Source organism: Tursiops truncatus, chromosome 14 (assembly GCF_011762595.2).
Source record: "Tursiops truncatus isolate mTurTru1 chromosome 14, mTurTru1.mat.Y, whole genome shotgun sequence".
Lineage (NCBI taxonomy): Eukaryota > Metazoa > Chordata > Mammalia > Artiodactyla > Delphinidae > Tursiops > Tursiops truncatus.
The window spans coordinates 68,290,006-68,309,645 of NC_047047.1; the positions used below are offsets into that span (position 1 = coordinate 68,290,006).

At 47.1% G+C, this 19,640-nt stretch overlaps 1 protein-coding gene across 3 annotated transcripts in view; it reads left to right on the plus strand.

Annotated features, from left to right (window-relative positions):
• The window catches only part of CIB4 (calcium and integrin binding family member 4), a 99,014-nt gene that overhangs the window by 61,654 nt on the left and 17,720 nt on the right, over nucleotides 1–19,640 (plus strand). For all 3 annotated transcript variants that reach the window (XR_012325779.1, XM_073791523.1, XM_073791524.1), the window contains one exon: nucleotides 18,117–18,258. Coding sequence is in view for 2 of the 3 variants with exons in the window: in XM_073791523.1 (XP_073647624.1) it covers nucleotides 18,117–18,258 (142 nt within the window). In the remaining variant the exon portion in view is untranslated. The remainder of the gene's footprint in view (nucleotides 1–18,116; nucleotides 18,259–19,640) is intronic.

The following is a 19,640-nucleotide window of genomic DNA, read 5'->3' on the forward strand; positions in this document are numbered from 1 at the left end:
CCCTTCCCCCAGTGCACCCCAATGGGTGATTCTGTACTTGCAGAGGCCTCTGGTTCGTACCTCTAGAAGGAGGCGATGTGTAGCCCTCTCCCTGCTCGCCTGGGTGCAATTTGCTCGACCCATGTTTCACATTGTGGCGGGGGCAAGGGGCGGGGAGCGGAACTGGAGAGCGTGTGATGTTCATTTGTACGGAGCTTGACCATCCCCTACCGCCTCACATGTCGCATCTTATTGGACCCTGTCGCTGACCCTGGGAGGTAGCTATGGTGACTGTCTGCAGTTCAAAGCAGAATCAAACCAGGACCGTTGACCTCAAGTCCTACTCGCTTTGCTTCTTATCACATCGCTTCTGAGAGGTATTTCTCATCCAGCCACACCCACCTAGACCTTGAATTCATTCTGTCGATGATCCATGTTTCTCCCAAATTTCAAATCTCCTAAGAGCACTGGCGAGGCAGTGGCCCCGTGGAGGGAGAGTGAACTCCAGAACGAGGCGGGCCTGAGTCTGAAGGCTTCAGGGCGAGTCACTCAACTCCTCAGAGCCTCGACCTCCTAACCTTTGAGATGGGAAGGACGAGCCCCCTTTTAGGGCATCGGGATCCGCTGAGACGCGGGCCCAGCCCTCTCCAGGTACATACACCATCCCATCGCTCTCCCCGTGCGCGCTACCTGGGAGTCAAGACGAGGTTGACCAGCGCGTTGCTGGAGGAGAAAGCAGAGGCCGTGGCAGGTGGAGGGCCTGTCGGTGGCAGAGCCAGCAGTGGCCGGGCAGGGACCAGGTGCCCCGAGTGCACCGACCGGCTCCGCTGGGCTCTGCCCGCTGGGAAAGGCATTCACGTGGCTGAGGTGAGAAGTGAACCCGGGCTTCTTCCAGAGGTGGTGTCTCCTCCCTCCCCACAGCAGGTGACACTGACGGGATCATTTTGAAAGTAGAGCTCACACCCGAGTTCCCCAGTGGCCCAGAGGGAACAGGCTGCAGTGGGCTTGGGGACATGCTTGTCCAGCACCTTGGTCCCAGGCCTGCGCTCTCAGAGCACAAGATAAACAAACCCCATCTCAGCTTTTCAAGAGTCCTGGTCCCCAGGGCCCTTCTCAGCCTGCTGGCTCGAGGCTTTATTCCACTCATGTCTTTTCTGATAACTTCATTTGTGGCCCCAGAGACCTCAGGCTTGTTTAAAAATAGAAAAATAAACAACATTGTTCCTGAAGTGTCCCCACCCCGCTTCGGGCCTCCTAATGAGGTGCTGGCTGCGCTGGCGGGGGCTCTGTTCCCAGGATTTTCAACCCCCTGCAGGCCTTGGGCCCCTGCTGCCTCTGCTTCCCAGCGGCACGGGTGTGGGGGAGGGCTGGTGCCGCCTGCCTGGAGCTCTAGGCCAGCACGGCTCCGCACAGCTGGACCCATTCACCCAGGCAGAAGGCCAGGTCGGGCCCCTTGCAGGCCCAGCCACAGAAGGCCCTGCGAGGGAGCTTCCCCTCTTCTTAGCTCTGGCCTCAGCCCCTAACAGAACACAGGCCCCTTCTGTGTGCTGGGCACTGGATGAGGCCCCCAGGATGCAGCCCCTCAAGTCTCCCAGGCACATCAGGCTTGTTGTTCAAAGTCCTGGACTGGAGTTTTCCTTCTGTGTGTGACCTCAGTTTTCCCCACGTGAAAAATGGACCTAATGACAGCAGCCCTGCCTACCTCGGAGGGTTTGTATGCAGCCTGCGTGAGAAGATGGCTGTGAAAATGCTAAAATGCAACAGGCAGGTGGATGGGATTTCAGGCAGCTTCAGAGAGGAATAGCACCTGGAGGCAGGGAGCGTCTGTGCCCCTCTGAGTGGCGGGACCCCTCTGAGTCTTTTCTTTCTTTAATTTTTAATTAATGTAGAGTTGATTTACAGTGTTGTGTTAGTTTCTGCTGTACAGCAAAGTGATTCAGGTATACATATATATGTGTGTGTATATATATATATTCTTGTTCATATTTTTTTCCATTATGGTGTATTACAGGATAGTGAATATAGTTCCCTCTGCAATATAGGAGGACCTTGTTGTTTATCCATCCTATATATAAGAGTTTGCATCTGCTAACCCCAAACTCCCAGTCCCTCCCTCTCCCACCCCCATCCCTTGACAATCACAGGTCGGTTCTCTATGTGTGTGAGTCTGTTTCTGTTTCACAGATATGTTCGTGTGTCTTGAATTTTAGATCCCCCATATAAGTGATACCATATGGTATTTGTCTTTCTCTTTCTGACTTAACTTCATTTAGCATGATAATGTCTAGGTCCACCTGTGTTGCTGCAAATGGCTTTAATTCATTCTTTTTCATGGCTGAGTAGTATTCCTTTATATATATATATACATATATATACCCCACATCCTTATGCATTCATCTGTCAACATTTAGGTCACTTCCATGTCTTGGCTATCGTCAACTGGGATTGCTGAGTGGCATTGCTGGATCATATGGTAGCTCTATTTTTAGTGTTTTGAGGAACCTCCGTACTGTTTTCCATAGTGACTGCACCACTTTACATTCCCACCAACAGTGCAAGAGGGTTCCACATGGGGAGTCTTTAAACACGAGCATCAACCTCACACCAGGGTTTAGATGGACGGGAGCAGTGTCCCTGGATAGCCACCAGGCTGGTGGAGGGACCCAAAGCCACCCACTGGGTAGGTGGCTAAGAAATGGGGGTGTTTCCCTTGAAGAAAGACTCAGGAGGACATAACCCTCTTGACGAATTTGCTGGAGGGTGAAGGAGGAATTAGATAGGCTCCGAGGGTAACCCTAAGGTGCGAGGGAAAAGTGACCCTGGGGCTAAAATTCCTAAACAGATCGCACTCTTGGAAACAAGACTAGGCTCATCCTGGGATGAAGTGCTGGGGGACCAGGCTTCAGCTGTGGGTAGGCCGCTTGCCCAGGAAGTTGACGCAGAGACAGTGTCTTTCCATCGGCTGAAAGTCTCTGCATTCTGAGCCCCGGCCAGGCTCTGCGAGAGGAGTCACCCACCTCCCTCTTTCTCCCTGAGGCCAAATGCCAGAGGAAGCGCTCCCGGCAGGCTGACACAGCGCTGAGGGGAGCTGAAGCAGCTGCCGTGACCCAGACGCCACTTCTCAGGCAGCAGAAAGGGAGAACATCAGAAACGGGCTCTCTTCGGAGATGGCTGGAGGTACCCCCTTCATCCTGCCCCCCGGCTGCTCTGGATCCAGAGCCTCTCCCTTGTCCCGCCCCACGAGTACCCCCAGGACTCAAGCAGCCCCCCTCCAGGAGGGTAGTCAGCAAGAGCAGCTGGCGGGGCAGCTCTGGGTCAGGGCCCAGCTCCTGCACTGCACAAGCCGTGCCCTGCCTGGCCAGATGCTTCTGCTGCTGTTCTCCCGGGCAAAGGGCCTGCCAGGATAGGGAGACTCACCTGGGAGAGGGGACCGAAGCGGCTCCGCCTCCGTCCTCAGATGCCATCCTGCTTAGAGAGGCCTCAGAACCAGCAGGCAGAAAGAGAGGCCGGGGACCACGGTGCTTTCCCAGGCATACCAACCAAGAGGGTAGGACGGCAGCGCGAAAGAGCCGACAACGCTCTTCAAACCTGGTACAATTATCAGGAAAAATGAAAATTGCTCACTACTTGCTAGTTACCAACCTATGGCTGCATATTTTGGGATGTATCTGGAAAGGGACAGGCAGAGACCATGAGATGACCTGGGGCCTCCTTCCACCGAACTTCCATTCTCAGAAGCATTCCCTGCCGGGCCTTGAGAAGAGCAGCCCACTGCTCTCTGGGTCTGGGAGACAAGAGTGTAGATCTGCCTGGAGTCCAGCCCTTGCCCCATAGAGAGCAAAGCAGAAAAGAGAAGCAAAGCTCTTGCTTCCAACCTCTTAGGAGGAAAAGCTTGTTTACTTGCTTAGCAAATTGTCTCTGGAACTTACGTTCTTTTTTAATTTGCTTTTTATTTATTGTTAAAATCATATGTTGACATTAAAATACATTTTCTAAAAACGAATTCCTTAGCACCCAACCATCCTAACAGAAGCTGTCATTTTTCTATTTTCTTTTGCCACTTTTCCCCCAAGCACACTTTATTTTACATCACTGCAGACAAACAGATATGATTTTATTTTGTGCTCTTTCTCCATTAGGCCTAAGTGTTCCTTCGTGTTGCTATGTGGTCTGTGTTGGCCTCATTTTAATGGTTGCATAATTGCATTGAGTTCTGATTTACTAAACCATCCCCTCATTGCAGGCCATTAACATTGTTTCCAGGTTTGGATATATATTTTTTGATGCTATAAATAATTTTTCAATAAACTTCCTCATGTATAACTTTCCTTATTTTTTCAAAATTAGTTTCCTATTTAGATTTCCAGGTTCTCCTTGGAGGCATGAGATAGATAGGGCCGTCCACTCTGGGAATCTGAACTCTGCAACCATTAAAATGATAATTATATTAACTATGTAGCAGCACGGAAAAACATTGACGTCTCATTGGGGGCGGGGCACAAAATTAAAAACTGGGCTGTTAGAGATCCTTAACCCAAGTCAGTGATGAAAGATAGAGCCCTGTGACGCATCGCTAGAGACCGCTCTCCAAGTTGACATAGGTGCATAAACATCATTTTGCATGCGGGTTTTCAATAGGCACTTGTGTGTGTCGTCCAGTCCGTGTCCTCCATCCTCCATGAGGGTATTGTGTGAGCACTTCCCCAGATGTGCGGTGCGGCGGGGGCTGCAGAACTCCCAGTGGCTCCTGTGAGCCGGCATCAGCTCATCCTGTCACACCCCCTCAAATGCCAGGATTCGCAGGACACTTTTTACCCTTCCTCTCGGTCGTCCTTGAGCCACATTAGCACCAGCCATAAGCATGCTCTTGGCTCTCAGCCTGGACCCCTGTGGTGACCCAGGGGCTTAACATATCTGTGTGCATTTGTTTGTTTGTTTTCATTTTGATCCAGCGTCTTCCTGGAACACACTCTATGCAAAGAGCTCAGGTCTGAGGGTCAGACAGACCTGAGATCACATTCTTGTTCTTCCTCTTACTTGGTGAAGTTATAAAAGTTTTCTGCTCCTTGGTTTTCTTCATCTATACAATGAACTTAACAATATCTGCTGCTCGGGTTGATTTAAAGGATAAATGGGACAACTTACGTGCATGTGACTGACATAGCGCCTGATATACAGTAAATGTTTAACAAGCACCAGTTTCTCTCCTTCCTGCTTCTCTCCTTGGGCCCAAGGGAAAGTATGGATAAGGTGTAGTGCCCAGAGGTCTGGCCAACAGTAGGTGCTCAGTGAACGCCTTGGTGATGATGAATCATGGCTGGCTGGCTGGGCCCTTAGCAGTCAAGGGCGGGCTGCTGGGGGTGGGCCGATGTTCCCAGGATACAGGGGGAAGAGCAGAATAGGAAGTTGGGGGTGTCAAAAGTCCAATAATCCAAAATATCAGGGACTGAAGTAACACAGGACCTTTGAGTTGCTTTGGTTTGGATTTTCAAAGAGTCACTGGGCATCACAGGAGAGAGAGAGTAGCAGCTGCGGGTGACAGAGGGGCTGTGGTGTGAGCCCATTTCAGTTTATATCAGTTGAGTCAAAGTGAGGGGCAAAATAGATCAACTGTTGTCACTTAGATGTATTAACAAAAGAGAAATTGTCATCCCGACGCAAAGATACACATGTTACAGAGTTCACAGGGGAACATGTTCCCAGGGTGCCGGGGGTGAGTGTCCCCAAACAGCTGCAAAGCAGCCCCGACACCATCTGAGGAGCCCTCCTGCTTATAGACAGGAAGGCAGCTTATAAACAGCGGGCCGGCACCAGGAGGGCTGGGGCCAGGGCAGCCCTGCCGCCCCGTTCCCGCTCCCATGAGAAGCAGAGTGGCTCCCGATCTGGGCTCTTCTCTGAACTGTCTGCTGCCTGGTCTGCCCTGGCGTGACATCATCGCCTTAGTCACCGCTTCCCGCTCCGCACAACCTGCCTTTAAAGTACAGGTACAGATTGTGTTTTAACGGGTTTTCATATTGGCTGTTGGGAACTTTGTTTGCCTTTTCCACAGAAAAATAGCAATTTTTTTCTTGTTATCCTAGTAATTCCATAAAGCAGCAAAGCTAGAGGACTGAACCAGGGAGTCGTTCATTCAACAATAGCGCTTTACTTGGTGCTCTGGTAGAAGTGGTTTCCATCAGAAGGGCTGAGGTGGTAAATGGAAACATTTCCTAAATAAATCTGGCAGAAATTGGACGAGGGAAGTTAGAGGGAAAACAGTTAAAGGACATGCTTGTAGCAGAGACAGTTTGTCACAGGTGGAGGTGACTGTGAGCGATGAGAGAGCAGGAGAAGGAGGCCCACGTGGGTTGGGGTGATGTAACTTGCCTGCCTCTGCAGGGCCCAGCCACAGCCTGTTGGCTGCGGGGAGGGGCGGGTGGAGGGAAGTTAGAGGGAGCAGAAGGGAGCTTTGCGAGGTGTCTCTGCAAAACACGTGTTTTCAGGCTGGGTGTTTGCCCTGGAGCGAGGCTAGAGGTTGCCCGTGCTGTACACCCCTACCCCGGTCTTTGCTGGGTGGGAAGCTGTGTCCTGGAAGGGACAGTACGGGGCAGGGGAGTGGGGTAGACAGCATCTGATGTCACGTCTCTGCCATCTATTAGCACTGTGACTTTGACCAGGTCACTTAGTGTAGTACATGGGTAGCTTACTAAGGCACAGATCCTTGGGCCCTGCCCCTAGAGGTACCGACTCAAAGCCACTGGTGGGTTAAGGAAGGTGAATTTCGATTAAAGCTCCCTGTGGGACTCAGCCGCACAGCCGGTGTGTTAGCTTCTCTGTGATTCCTTATCGTCAACTGCAAAATGAGGTTATGCCGAGGTCAGCACTCAACACGTTAGCCCCCTTCTGGCCCTTCTTCTCACCAAAGCTGCTCTCCTTTGAGTTCCCTGGGGATTTCACTTGGAGATGATGCCTCTGGCTGTAGTCAGCAGTTGTCCCTATAGGCACCCATGGGAGCCAAAACTAACATTTCTGTGCCCATCGGCAGGCAGGGTCAGCAACTGGCAACACTTGGGAGCTTTAGATCGATCGCCCTGCCAGTCCCTGGGGGTGCTGGTGATGCTGGTGATGCAGAGGGGGGGACAGTGCAGTGGGGTGGAGAGAATTACTGATGATAAAGTTTATTGGGGGCCTGCCAGCACGAGGTGTTCGGCAAATATGATTTCATTTGATCCCCATAAAACCCCATGAGCAAAGTTATGATTCTGCCCATTTTACAGATGGGGAAAAGGGGAGGCTCAACGATATGCCCAAGTTCACACAGCTTGTCTTGTCATTCTCGTTACCCAAGAACTTGAATATTGTTTAATGTGTTGTAAGACACTGTAGAGTTGATCTCAAGCTGTTAAAATGCTAATGTACAGATGTGAATAGACACTTCTCTGTAATGTAAGTTTTGTGTCTCCTGTAATAGGTTTGATAAATAAGTGAGGGGACAATTGGTCTTTTGCTTCTCTTTTTTTTTTCTTTTCTTCTTTTTCTTTTTTTGCTTGGACAAGTTACACTATTGAAAAATTGAGATCATATTAACCTCTAAATCTGCAAGATACCGGAATCTTGTAGATGTCAGATAAAGAGTTATAACTTTATTTAGAGTCAGTCTGACTCCAGAGCCTCTGCCCCTTCCATTCCCCACCTCAAGCCTCCTACAGCACAATGCCAGGCCCCTGGGCCACCCCCAAAAACTCAGGCCTGCAGTCCCCTGAGCTCCTCCAAGCTAGCAGATGGCTCTTCCGGAAGGATCCTCGGGGCATTGGCAAGTACCTGTGGGCCTAGAATCTGGGGAGAGGTAGGTGTGGTGGGTCTGAGTTCAGGCCACGTGGTCCCATGGATGTTTAATAATATTTAACATTTTTACTGCATTTCCCCCTGATTTGTTTCATTAGCGACCCACCTCCATCTGCCAGCAGGACACATCCTCAGCCTGTCCCTGCCAACCCATCTGTCACCGGGAGACAGCTCCCTTACAGGCCTCTCTGTTTTTAGACTTCAGGAAGGTTGAACATCTGAAACATAGAGCCTGTCCCTTTCTTATAAACAACTAGCGGGAAGGATGCCTCTGGGGCTTGGCCAACAGAGAGAGTACATTCACCTAAGTGAATTTCTCATGCCCTGTGCTCCCTACCCCTAGCTTCCCTGAAATGACAATGCCAGGCTTCTCTCCACCTGCTGAAGATCACACAGGCCAACCTGGGCCTTTGAGGATTCAGGGTCCAGGTTAAGCCCCACTGTTGCCCTCCCCTACTTAACATTTTTATCCAACCAGGTGACCCCAGGGCAGCCTGGAAGAGGAGGAGACAGCTGGGGGGCATGTGGAGAAGGAAGGGGAGGCCCTGCTGCCTTGCCTGGTTCCCTGCCCACCCACCCATCCACCCCCAGCCCACAGCACCTCCCACTGTCGCACCACATCACTCCCTACCTGGTCTGGCCTTGATTCCTGCTCTGTCTCTGTCTCCTGCCTGGTTTCTCCTCCCTGCCCTTTGTTGGTCCTACCGCCCAGCAACGTTAGCTTGTCCTAGTTCTTGTCCTTTCACCCTGCTTGGACTTGATTCAGACCTTCTCCTACCCTGTCTGTGTCTGCAGAGATTTCTTTAAGTGCCTAGCCTGTGTCCCGTGGAAGACAGAGGTGGCGTCTCCAGCACTTTGGGGGCCCCAGGACCTGGGTCAGTACCTGGCACACAGTAACTCACCTATGCATTTGCTACAATGGCTTAAAATTCAGGCCACGAGCCTGTGTCTCATCCCTAGCTGAGGAAGCCACATCCTTCAGTTCTGCTGGTTTGTCCTCTGAGCAACTGCCAACTGGCATGGGCATGGGACTCAGGGTAATGCCTCAAACCCTGCCTGCTCTGCATGTGCAAGAATGCGATTTTGAGAACTTTTCTTGGAAAAAAAAATGCCTACCCAGTGCAGTTAAGAGTAGTACTGTAGACAAAGCACTGACTTAGGAGCTTTCCTCCTCCTTCTCTGGGCTTTAGTGTCCTCTCTTTGTGAAACGTAATGGTAATATCTATCCTGCCACCCGCCTGTGAGACAGTCACAGCCTAACTCAACCCCTTGCACACAGTAGGCGCTCACTCACGTTGGGTTTGGGAACTGACTGCATGACTCCAACTCAATACTGCCACCTCCTGGTAGAGTTACTCTAGTGCTAAAGGGTGACTCGGTTCAGACCCAGAACTAGGAATTCCTCCTGGGCAACAGGGTTGAAGGAAGAGAAGCTCTCCAGTTCAGCCCAGAAGCTCCATCCACCTGTGGCTTCCAATGCTCCAGGTGACAAGCTCATCCATTTCCCAAGGGGCAGCCACTTCCCAGGTAGCACAGGATTACAACGGGCTCCATCACCCACCAGATGATAGACCTGGAATTCCTGACCCTCTCTCTTTTCCCCCAGTGACCAACTCCCACCATTGGATAAGGGCCTTTTTTTTTTTTTAAATAAACATTTAAGTCCTTTCTTTTTTAATAGAAGCACTTAATGCTGTTCATTTTCCTGTACACACTGCTTTCACTGAATACCACAAATTTTGATAGGTTGTGTTTTTATTTTTATTTAGTTCAAATTATTTTCTAATTTCCCTTGTAATCTCTTTGAGTGTTTCCAAGATATCTTTCTAATTTATTGATTTTGATTTATTGATTTTCTAATTTATTGATATTGATTTCTAATTTAATGTTGTGGTCAGAGCATATCTTGTGTGATTTAAATCCTCTTAACTTTATTGAGACTTGCTGTAAGACCCAGAATATGGTCTATCCTGGTAAATGTTCCAAGTGCATTTGAAAAAAATGTGTGTACTACTGTGCTGGGTGAAGTGTTCTATCAAATGTCAAGTAAGTCAAGTTGGTTGATAGTCCTTTCAAGTCTTTTATATTCTTAATGACTTTTTTCTCTATTGTTCTATCAATTACTGACAGAGGAATGTTGAAACTTCCAGCTATGTAATTGGATTTGTCTCTTTGAAAAGAGTTTAAAATGAGAAAAAGATCTTTTATATTTACTTAGATATTTATCACTTCTGGTGTCCTTCCTTCGTGTAGATTCAAGTTTCTTCTGGTATTTTCTTCTCCCTGAAGGACTTCTTTTAATATTTTTTTAGCTCTGGTCTTCTGCTGATGAATTCTCTAAGCTTTTGTTTGTCTGGGGGAAGAAGAAAGTCCTTTGCCCTTAGGTTTGAAAGATATTTTTGCTGGGTATAGAATAATTGGATGAGAGCCTTTTTTCTTTCTCTCTGAGAGTATCACTCCATGTCTTTTGACTTGCTTAGTTTCTGACAACAAATCTAGAGTCTTTTTTTTTTTTTTTTTTTTTTTTGGCTGCGTTGGCTCTTTGTTGCTGAGTGGGGGCTTTCTCTAGTTGCAGCGAGTGGGGGCTACTCTTTGTTGTGGTGCACGGGCTTCTCATTGTGGTGGCTTCTCTTGTTGCGGAGCACGACTCTAGGCACGTGGGCTCAGTAGTTGTGGCACAACGGGCTTCAGTAGTTGTGGCTCGCGGGCTCTAGAGCACAGGCCAGTAGTTGTGGTGCACGGGCTTCATTGCTCCGCGGCATGTGGGATCTTCCCGGACCAGGGCTCGAACCCAATGTGTCCCCTGCATTGACAGGCGGATTCTTAACCACTGTGCCACCAGGGAAGCCCGAGTCATTTTTATCTTTGTTCCTCTATATGTATGTGTCCTCCCACACCACCCCCCAATATATTTCTCTTTATTGCCGGTTTTTGGCAATTTGATTACGCTGTGCTGTGGTGTGGTTTTCTTCAAGTTTCTTCTGCTTGGGTTCTGTTGAGCTTCTTGGATCTATGGATTTATCGTTTTTCCTCACCATACTTTCCTCTACCTTCTGGAATATGTGTAGCATATTTATGATTGTTGTTTTATATTTGCATGTGCCTATTCTGTCATTTCTGGATCTGTTTTTATTCATTGATTTTTCTACAGGTTGTGGATCTTATTTTTCTACTTTTTTGCATGACTGGTCATTTTTTATTGGAATCTGAACATTGTAAATTTCATATTGAGGTGTTTAATGTTGTATCCACTTAACTGTTATCCAGTTTTGTTCTTGGATGCAGTCTTGTTACTTGAAATGAGTTTAATCCTTTCAAGGCTTGCTTTCAAGATTTATTAAGGCAAATACTGTATACCTTTCTTATGTAACCATGGAACACTTATCAAAACTAATAACAGGGGCTTCCCTGGTGGCGCAGTGGTTGAGAATCTGCCTGCCAATGCAGGGGACATGGGTTCGAGCCCTGGTCTGGGAAGATCCCACATGCTGCGGACAGCTAGGCCCGTGAGCCACAACTACTGAGCCTGCGCGTCTGGAGCCTGTGCTCCGCAACAAGAGAGGCCGCGATAGTGAGAGCACTGCGATGAAGAGTGGCCCCCGCTTGCCGCAACTAGAGAAAACCCTCGCACAGAAACGAAGACCCAACACAGCCAAAATATATATATATATATTTTTTAAAAAACTAAAATTAAAATTGGTGGAACACTACTAAGTTACAAACTTTAGTTGGATTTCACCAGTTTTCTTACGTTTATCTTTTATCTGCTCCAGTATCCACTCCAGGATCCTACATTACGTTTAGTCTTCCTGTCTCCTTAGTCTCTTCTGATCTGTGACAGTTCCTCCATCTTGTCTTTCATGATTTTCTGGAGAGTACTGGCCAGGTATTTTTGTAGAACCTCCCTCAATTTGTGTCTTTCAGATGTGTTCTCTTGCTTAGTCTGGGGTTATGGATTTATGCAACCAATACCACAGAAGTGAAGTACCCTCCTCATCACATCGTATCAGGGGACACATAATATCAATACAATCAATTACCAGGGATGTTAACTTTCATCACTTAGTTACGGTGATGTTTCCAGGTTTCACCACTGTAAAGTCCCTTAGTGCACAGAGCTAGACAATATACGTGTATATAGTAACCCATGTATGCTAAGCACTAATATTTATTTCTGTATCTATCCTTCTATCCATCTATCTAGATACCCATGAGTTCCTACTCATTAGTCTCTGACTAATCTAGCACTCCCTCTCTTGCTTATTTGTAAGTTATTTGCAACTGTAAAGAGCCCTTTTTGACTCTGCGCTTGCTGGAGAAATGGTGAGGAGATGTTTTTAAGCTAAGTCCAAATATTTTCCCTCTGACTTTCATCTTCAGATCAAATTTCTTGTTCAATAACTTTGAGAAGACCTTTTTGAAAAAACTTAGTTTTTTTGGCAGGGACTGAAATCTTTTTATTTACAAAGTGTAGTTTGTGTTTCCAAAAACATCGCCAGCATTTGGGGTTTATTTTCGCCTTCTTTAGTTTTGTCATGCCTAGATGGGGATTGCACTGCCGTTACCTGGATACATTTCTATACTGACATGTTTATATTCCCTTGTTCAGAACACCTTCATGCTAGGGTATATGTTATTCTTGAAACGGGAAGTGTTAGTTTGTCAATTGTCATCATCTTCCTCTGGAGGATTGAAGACTTCTAAATGAGTGTGAAATTTTATGCAGACTATAACTCTCTGGATGGGTCTCAAATTTTATCGGTTCAGATTTCAGATTATTAAAGTAATAGCAACAAAACTCTGGAATACTGTAAACTGGAACTGTGCTTTTTTTTTTTTTTTTTTTTTTTTGCGGTACGCGGGCCTCTCACCGCTGTGGCCTCTCCCATCGCGGAGCACAGGCTCCGGACGCGCAGGCTCAGCGGCCATGGCTCGCGGGCCCAGCCGCTTCGCGGCATGTGGGATCTTCCCGGACCGGGGCACGAACCCGTGTCTCCTGCATCGGCAGGCGGACTCCCAACCACTGCGCCACCAGGGAAGCCCGGAACCGTGCTCTTTAATGAGCCTTGCTCCCTTTCCTGCCTCTTTCCAGCTGTTCTTCTGTCTGCTGGTGGCTGGGCTGGACCGGAGGATTCTGGCTGAGCTGGCGCTTGGCTCCGGGTGGAGAGATGGGAGAGGCACAGAGGCAGCCTCCCCTGGGCCCTTAGAAACTCTCCCTGCAACACCATCAGCAGCCCTCTGCAGGGAGCTGCATGTGTGCCAGGGACGCCTGGTCACAGGGGCAGTCAGCGCCTTGGGATCTCCCTCTGGGAAGCGAGCCGCCGGAAACCTGGGGGAAGGGAACTTGCCGTTGTTGGACCAGAGACAGGCTTGGGACACTCCTGGCAGGTGCCCGCCGGGCCTCACAGAGAAGTCTACCGGTCACCGCAGCCTCCAGGGCCCGGACGCAGCTCTGGCCCTCGCGCTGCAGCCAATACCTGCCCTGCTCCTCACTCTGGTTCCTCCAGCATTCCCCAGCCTGATGGCCCCATGCTGCCTTCCCCTTCCCCTCTGGGCTTCTCCCTCCTTCAGCATTTGCTCCTGTCACCCTAGAGCTCTCAGAGGCCAGGGGCCAGTTCTTTGACTTCAATCTGGGCTCCATTTTTGCACTTCTTGTCAAAAAAGGTTTTTCAGGTCATACGCTTGGCCTCATCACCACCTTTCTCTTTTGATAGTTATGTGGCGCAAGGCACTGAGGTGGGAACCGTACCAGGCAGGTTCAGAAGACCTGGGTCCTGGGCTCCCGCTCGCTTGCTGAATGACCTTGGGCAAGTCAGCCCCCCACCCAAGTCCTCATTTCCACATCTGTGACATGAGGGGGTTAGTCTAGATCAGAAACCTCCAGACATTTCTGATCACGCATTCCCAGCAATAAAAAAATACGGAGCATGCGCCCATAATAATCATATGTTCACTTATAAACTCTATACCCTTACTACAAGACTAATATGTTATGAAATAAACATGCAAAATAAAAAGTTAAAATTAAAGATTGCGTAAAATATTTTTTACATAAATTCTCCTTTATTTTCTATAACAAAATTTCCTCCTTTCACAATTTTATTGTTTGCTTATAATTAATAACAACAGTGTCAGGGAAAGCCATGTGGTTGGATATGCTTCATTTCTCTTTGAAATCTTGCTTTAACCCTTTGAGGTAGAGCCGTTTAGAAATCTGGTCTAGCTGAGTTTGTTTTCAATGGCTGTTGTAGTTGATCCAAAGAGAAGAGATACATTATTTGCTATATTAAATTACAGTACTTATTTTCAATCCCATCCACCAATTAAGGCTTTTGATTGAAATTAAGCTAGCAGATGTCCATCCTCCATTACATTAGTCAGCGGCTCTTACAAGATAATTGGAAATCGTTGTGTTTTTATATTTTTAACAAATGGACTCAAACTCCACTCTTCATTTGGATCATTTTCAAACAGATTAGAAAAATCTGTTTCTAATATTTTTCAGGTGTGCAGACAGAAGCATCTTTATAGGTGAGATCACATGTTTTCAGCAACAAAAATCTCATTTTCAAAACGTTCCCTCCAAGGCGTGAGTTTCTTTGGAAAAGCAAATACCTTCTCACTCACTGTTAAAATAAGTCACCTTTACCTTGAAGAGTCAGAAGAATTTGAATTCATATGTTGGTGGATATCTCTGAAGTAGCAAACTGTCAACAGCCACTTATCATAAAAAGCTCAGCAAATTTAGAACTCTTGTCTTTTTGTACAAGAATAAATCCTCTTCATGTTCGATGGCTATTTTAAGTGGTCTGCCAATAGATAAGCAGCAAACCTCCGTGTGGTTCAAAAGATCATAGTCACTTTCTTTCTGATTACAAATCATTTTATAAGTTTTACTATATTTTAAACTCCTTAAAAAAAAAAAAAAAACAATCACATCAATGCATCCTACAGCACTCGTGTACTTCTGGATCTAAGTTCTTCACTACAGTAGCCTGAAGGGAATGCTGCAGGGAGTAGTTCCACATGAATCTACATCATTGCAGCCTTACCCAGAATCCATTTCCATCAGGAAGCAGCCACTTCGTCAGTGATTACACTCAGACAAATCTTCCCATAAATGGTGTCTTTATTAAGGAAGTAATGTACTGTTCAGTCTACATTATCTCTTTCCTTTAGTGACTCACAGAAATGTGGTTCTTCATGTGTTTCATTATTGAAACAGAATCTAGGGAAACCATGTTAGAAGCAGCTGTACTTTTCTTCAACTATTTAGCAAATTTTCCACAGTGTGAATTTTGTTCTAATGCATATTTCTGTACACCTTCAGCAGGATTTTCTCTGCATCTTCCAACAGAATCTGTGGTCACCGTGTTCTGTTCATGTACTGTTCTTGCTACCAGCAGGTGCCACACCAACAGCTGGCTTCCCAATCTCTGTGAAACAAGGGGTGTGTGTGTGTGTGTGTGTGTGCAGGTGGATAACAGTTACGTGACATGGGTCTAAGGGGGGAGTGAATTGATTTCCTGGTAATTATTCTCCCCTCCCCCATCACTCCCAGCAAAGCCAAGTAGTGGGGCTGCCCCGAGGGAAGGGAAGATTGGTACATCGTTCAGCGGTTGGATAGACGCTTAGGCAGTGAGCTTGTTGACCCACCTTGCACCTGTCTGAGTGCAGGAGAAGAGAACTGGAGCTGGGACTTCTCATTATGTCTGATTGAATTCTCCTTGTTTCTACCTCATAGAGAAGAGCTCACATTTTAAGCAGGAGAGGTATCTGCCCGTTTTCTTGTTCACTTGGCATTTGTGTTATGAGCATTATCTTCAATTGTGGTTTCCTTGCAGGAATCTTGTTAAGCCGCCTATCCACTTGTGAGAGTTAATTTAGTTAAAATTTGGCAAAGTTATCTGTAAAGGCACTTAGCGAGGTGGAACACATCACAGAAGACTGCCCTTAGCAGGATTCATCTGAGGCAGGCAGGCCAAGCTTTTCTAGGGGAGGTGGAGGTTAAAAGAGGGAGGAGACAGGAGCTGGTCCGGAAGATCTAACGGGGCAGCCTGGATTCTCCTGGACCCTGGCCACTCCTCCAACATATATATGTATATACAGATATATATGGGATTAATCCTGTCACCTGAGAATCCTATCTACAGTGAAGATTCCTGGGTGTACTGGTTTACTAAGGCTGCCATAACAAAGTATCACAACTATGTAGACTGAACAACAGAAATTTACTGTCTCACAGTTCTGGAGGCTGGAAGCTCGAGATCATGGTGTCTGCAGGGTTGGCTCCTCCTGAGGGCTGTGAGGAAGAATCTTTCCCGTGCCTCTCTCCTGGCTTCTGGTAGTTTTCTGGCAATCGTTGGCATTCCTTGGCTTGTACACACGTCACCCCGATCCCTGCCTTCACCTTCACGTGGTGTTCTCCCTGACTGCATGTCTCTGTATCTAAATTTCCCCTTTTAGGAGGACACCATTCATATTGGATGCGGGGCCCACCCTACTTCATATACGCTCATCTTAACTAATCACGTCTACAACGACCCTGTTTCCAAATGAGGTCACATTCTGAGGTACTGGGGATCAGAGCTCCAACATATAAATTTGAGGGGAGCCACAGTTCAATCCATAACACTGGGCTACACCCCAGACCTTCTAAATCAGGATCTCTGAGGGTGGGAGTCACAATTCATGGTTTTAAGAAGGACCTCAGATAACTTGTGTGCTCACTAAGGTTTGAGAACTGCACAGCCACGTGGGGTGATTCAGAATGTCCTCTCTCGCTTCTCAAATATATAGGAATACCAAATAAAATTAAACCATAGATTTTAACATTGTAGCTGAGTTCAAAAGAAATGAAAGAGAAATTTTCATGACCCCAAAATGGAGACATCAAAACCAGAGAACGAAGTGTTGGCTGAAGCTAGGGCAGCCCTAAGGAGTGACAGACAAGGACAGGGGCTCAGAGAGGCTGGGGACGGGGTTTAGTGAGGGAGATGATAGCGCCGTGTGTGCAGTCGAACTAGTCCTTTTGCATGAAGCCTGGAGCCTTGAAGAAATACCTTGTCAGTGAAAGGGGACTAGAAAAATCAACTAAAGATTTGTTTCAACTAACTAAAAATTTGGAATACTGAGGAACTGCTGTGTGAATTCGCAGAATCAAATAGCTTCCTTAGCTGAGATGCATCTAAGGAAAAGGAATTTTGGTTGGTGAGAAGGGAGGGATCAGAGGTCATTTTGGAACACCAGAACAGAGCTGGGATCTGGTAAGGCCTGCCAGCCGGCAGGGTGAGTTTAGGGCAGGCACGGGCTGGGCCCCTGAGCAATTGCGGGCCAAGGAATCTTAGCGGGTGGGGGTGGATTAGAGACACAGAAAGCAGGAAGACGAGGATGCCAAAGATGGACCTGCTACTTTTAAATATTTCCAAGCTTGTTCTGTGACTTTAACTCTCATTAGATCTGCCCATCCCTTCTAACCCACAGCCCACCCCACCTGCCCATTCCTGGGGCCTGGATGGAGAGTAGCAAGGTGACCTTAGTGAGCTGCCTCTGAACGGGTTGAGAAGTGGCTGGGGTGTTTGCTTAGAACATTGTAGTACCAGCTCAGAAGGGACCGCTCATGAATGACCCTGGCCAGACCCAATTTAGGGGAATCAGAGTTTCTAAACTCACATGACCCTTACTCATTTGGGACTCGAATTTGAGAACGAGCTGGTTTAAAAATGAAAATTGCTGTACAAATTATAATATCTGTAGACGTTATATAACAACTTCCAGCTACCATCTGTTGAGTGTTATTTATTAGTCATTGTGCAATTTGAAACCTATCCTATTTAATCCTCACAACAAACCTATTAAGTAGGTATAGTATTATCCCACCCTATCCTGTAGATGAGAAATCTCAGGCCCTGGAGATTATGTAAAATAATCACTAGTAAATAGTGAAGCCAGGACTGAAGCCTGGGTCTGTCTGACTTCTACATCAATACGTTGATAGTAGGTAACTCCGGAGAGTGAATTATAAACAATTTTCATCCCATTTTTAACAACCAAAAAATGAGCCTGAGGAATGTACGTGCAGGAGATGACAGTGGGGAGAGTGATGTTAAGCGTGGTCCTTCAGCCCAGGTACCCTCCATCGTGTCCGTGGTCCCGGCTTATTGACCCAACATCTACGCCAATATTTAGGTTGCTGTTATTGTTTTCTTCTCAAACCCAGGACACCGTGCTTCTGATAGATTAACAAGACCCAGGGAGGCATGAACCTGACATGGATAAGCCTCCCTCCTCTTTTTCCTCCTCCCCACCCACAGGTCAACCCTTTCAGAGACCGAATCTGCAGAGTGTTCTCCCACGACGATGCGTTCTCCTTCGAGGATGTGCGGGGCACGGCATCTGTGTTTAGCGAGCAGGCCTGCCCGAGCTTGAAGATCGAGTACGCCTTCCGCATTTACGGTGGGTGCTGTGGGGATCGAGTGGTGGGACAATTGCCATGGAATAAATACCGCAACTGGAATCCATCGACGTCAACGCATTGGTGTGATGACGTTAGTTGGGGTTTCCTTGAGTATTCATGGGCACTATGCTTCTCAAGTGCTGTAGACTTTTTTTAACGGTTGAGGAGTACTACTCTCACGGATTGATGACTTCCCCTCCATGCCATCAGAGGCAAATGGAGTCATCGGTGTTGATATTTCATGACCGTAGTGTGGGCAGGCCAGAGAGAGAGAGAGAGAGAGAGAAAGACAGGACTATATATGGGTATGAAGGAGTTATGTTTATTTTGAAGAAGTTAAGAGATTTAAACACTGAAACTAGTTCAGCCACTAAATAGCTAAGAAACCTTGGACACATCATTTTAATTTTTAGGGCCTCAGGTTCCTCATCTTAAAAATGAGGGGGTTGAGATCATCTCTGAGGCCCTATGGCATTTTTTGTTTCTGATCTTGTCTGGGAGCCACAAGGCTCCGCTAAAGTTCTGCTCTGTAGCGGTTTCACGAACCCTTCCTCACGAACACTTAGCACATCCAGGATCCCTGAAATTCTCAAAAGGGACCAAAAGGAAAGAAACAAAGCCTTCAGACAGACCACATGCAAGGCTTCAGGCTCATCATGACAAATCTTGGCCCAAAGGACTTGTACATTTAGGTTTGTATAGTTTGGCATCTCACCACCTTCCTTTTCTGTCAGCTCCCCCTCTGTCTCCACAGGGTGGACACCATCTTATTCCTGCCTCACCCAAGCGGAGTTGGATAGAATGGGGTGGAGGACTTTTAAACCAGATGCACCTATGAGAGCTCAGTGTTCCCATCTGTAAAAAGGGCTTAATGATATTTTTGTATCTGATATGTTCTCAAGCTTAGTATTCAGTAAACTCAAATGAAATCACAGGTTCCCCTGCTGAGAATAGCTGAGTAAGCTTCTATCATACTGTCACTTCTGCAGATAGCTACTATAAACTCTAAACGAAATATAAATATCAACTACCTGATGACACTAGAAAGCTACCAGAAGCAGAGTTGACACTTGAAAAAAGGAAATGGTACTGGATGGTTCTCCCCCTTTTAGTTTTTTACTTTTTTAGCCTGAAGGTGAGCTTCGGTAAGTGGCATCATGGACTGATAGAAACCCTGATCTCTTTCTGACTTGAAGAATCAGAGAGTTTGGGGCACTTTTCCCCTCAAAAGTGAAAAGAGAGTAGAGTCCATGAAAGAAATCCAGAAGAAGGGAGGCAAATTTTGTGTAAAAACTATGAACAAATCTCATTCTGACCTCTAAACCATATATACCAGGGCAGACTCAAAGCAACTCAGGTAAGGATAAAAGAACTGAATGGA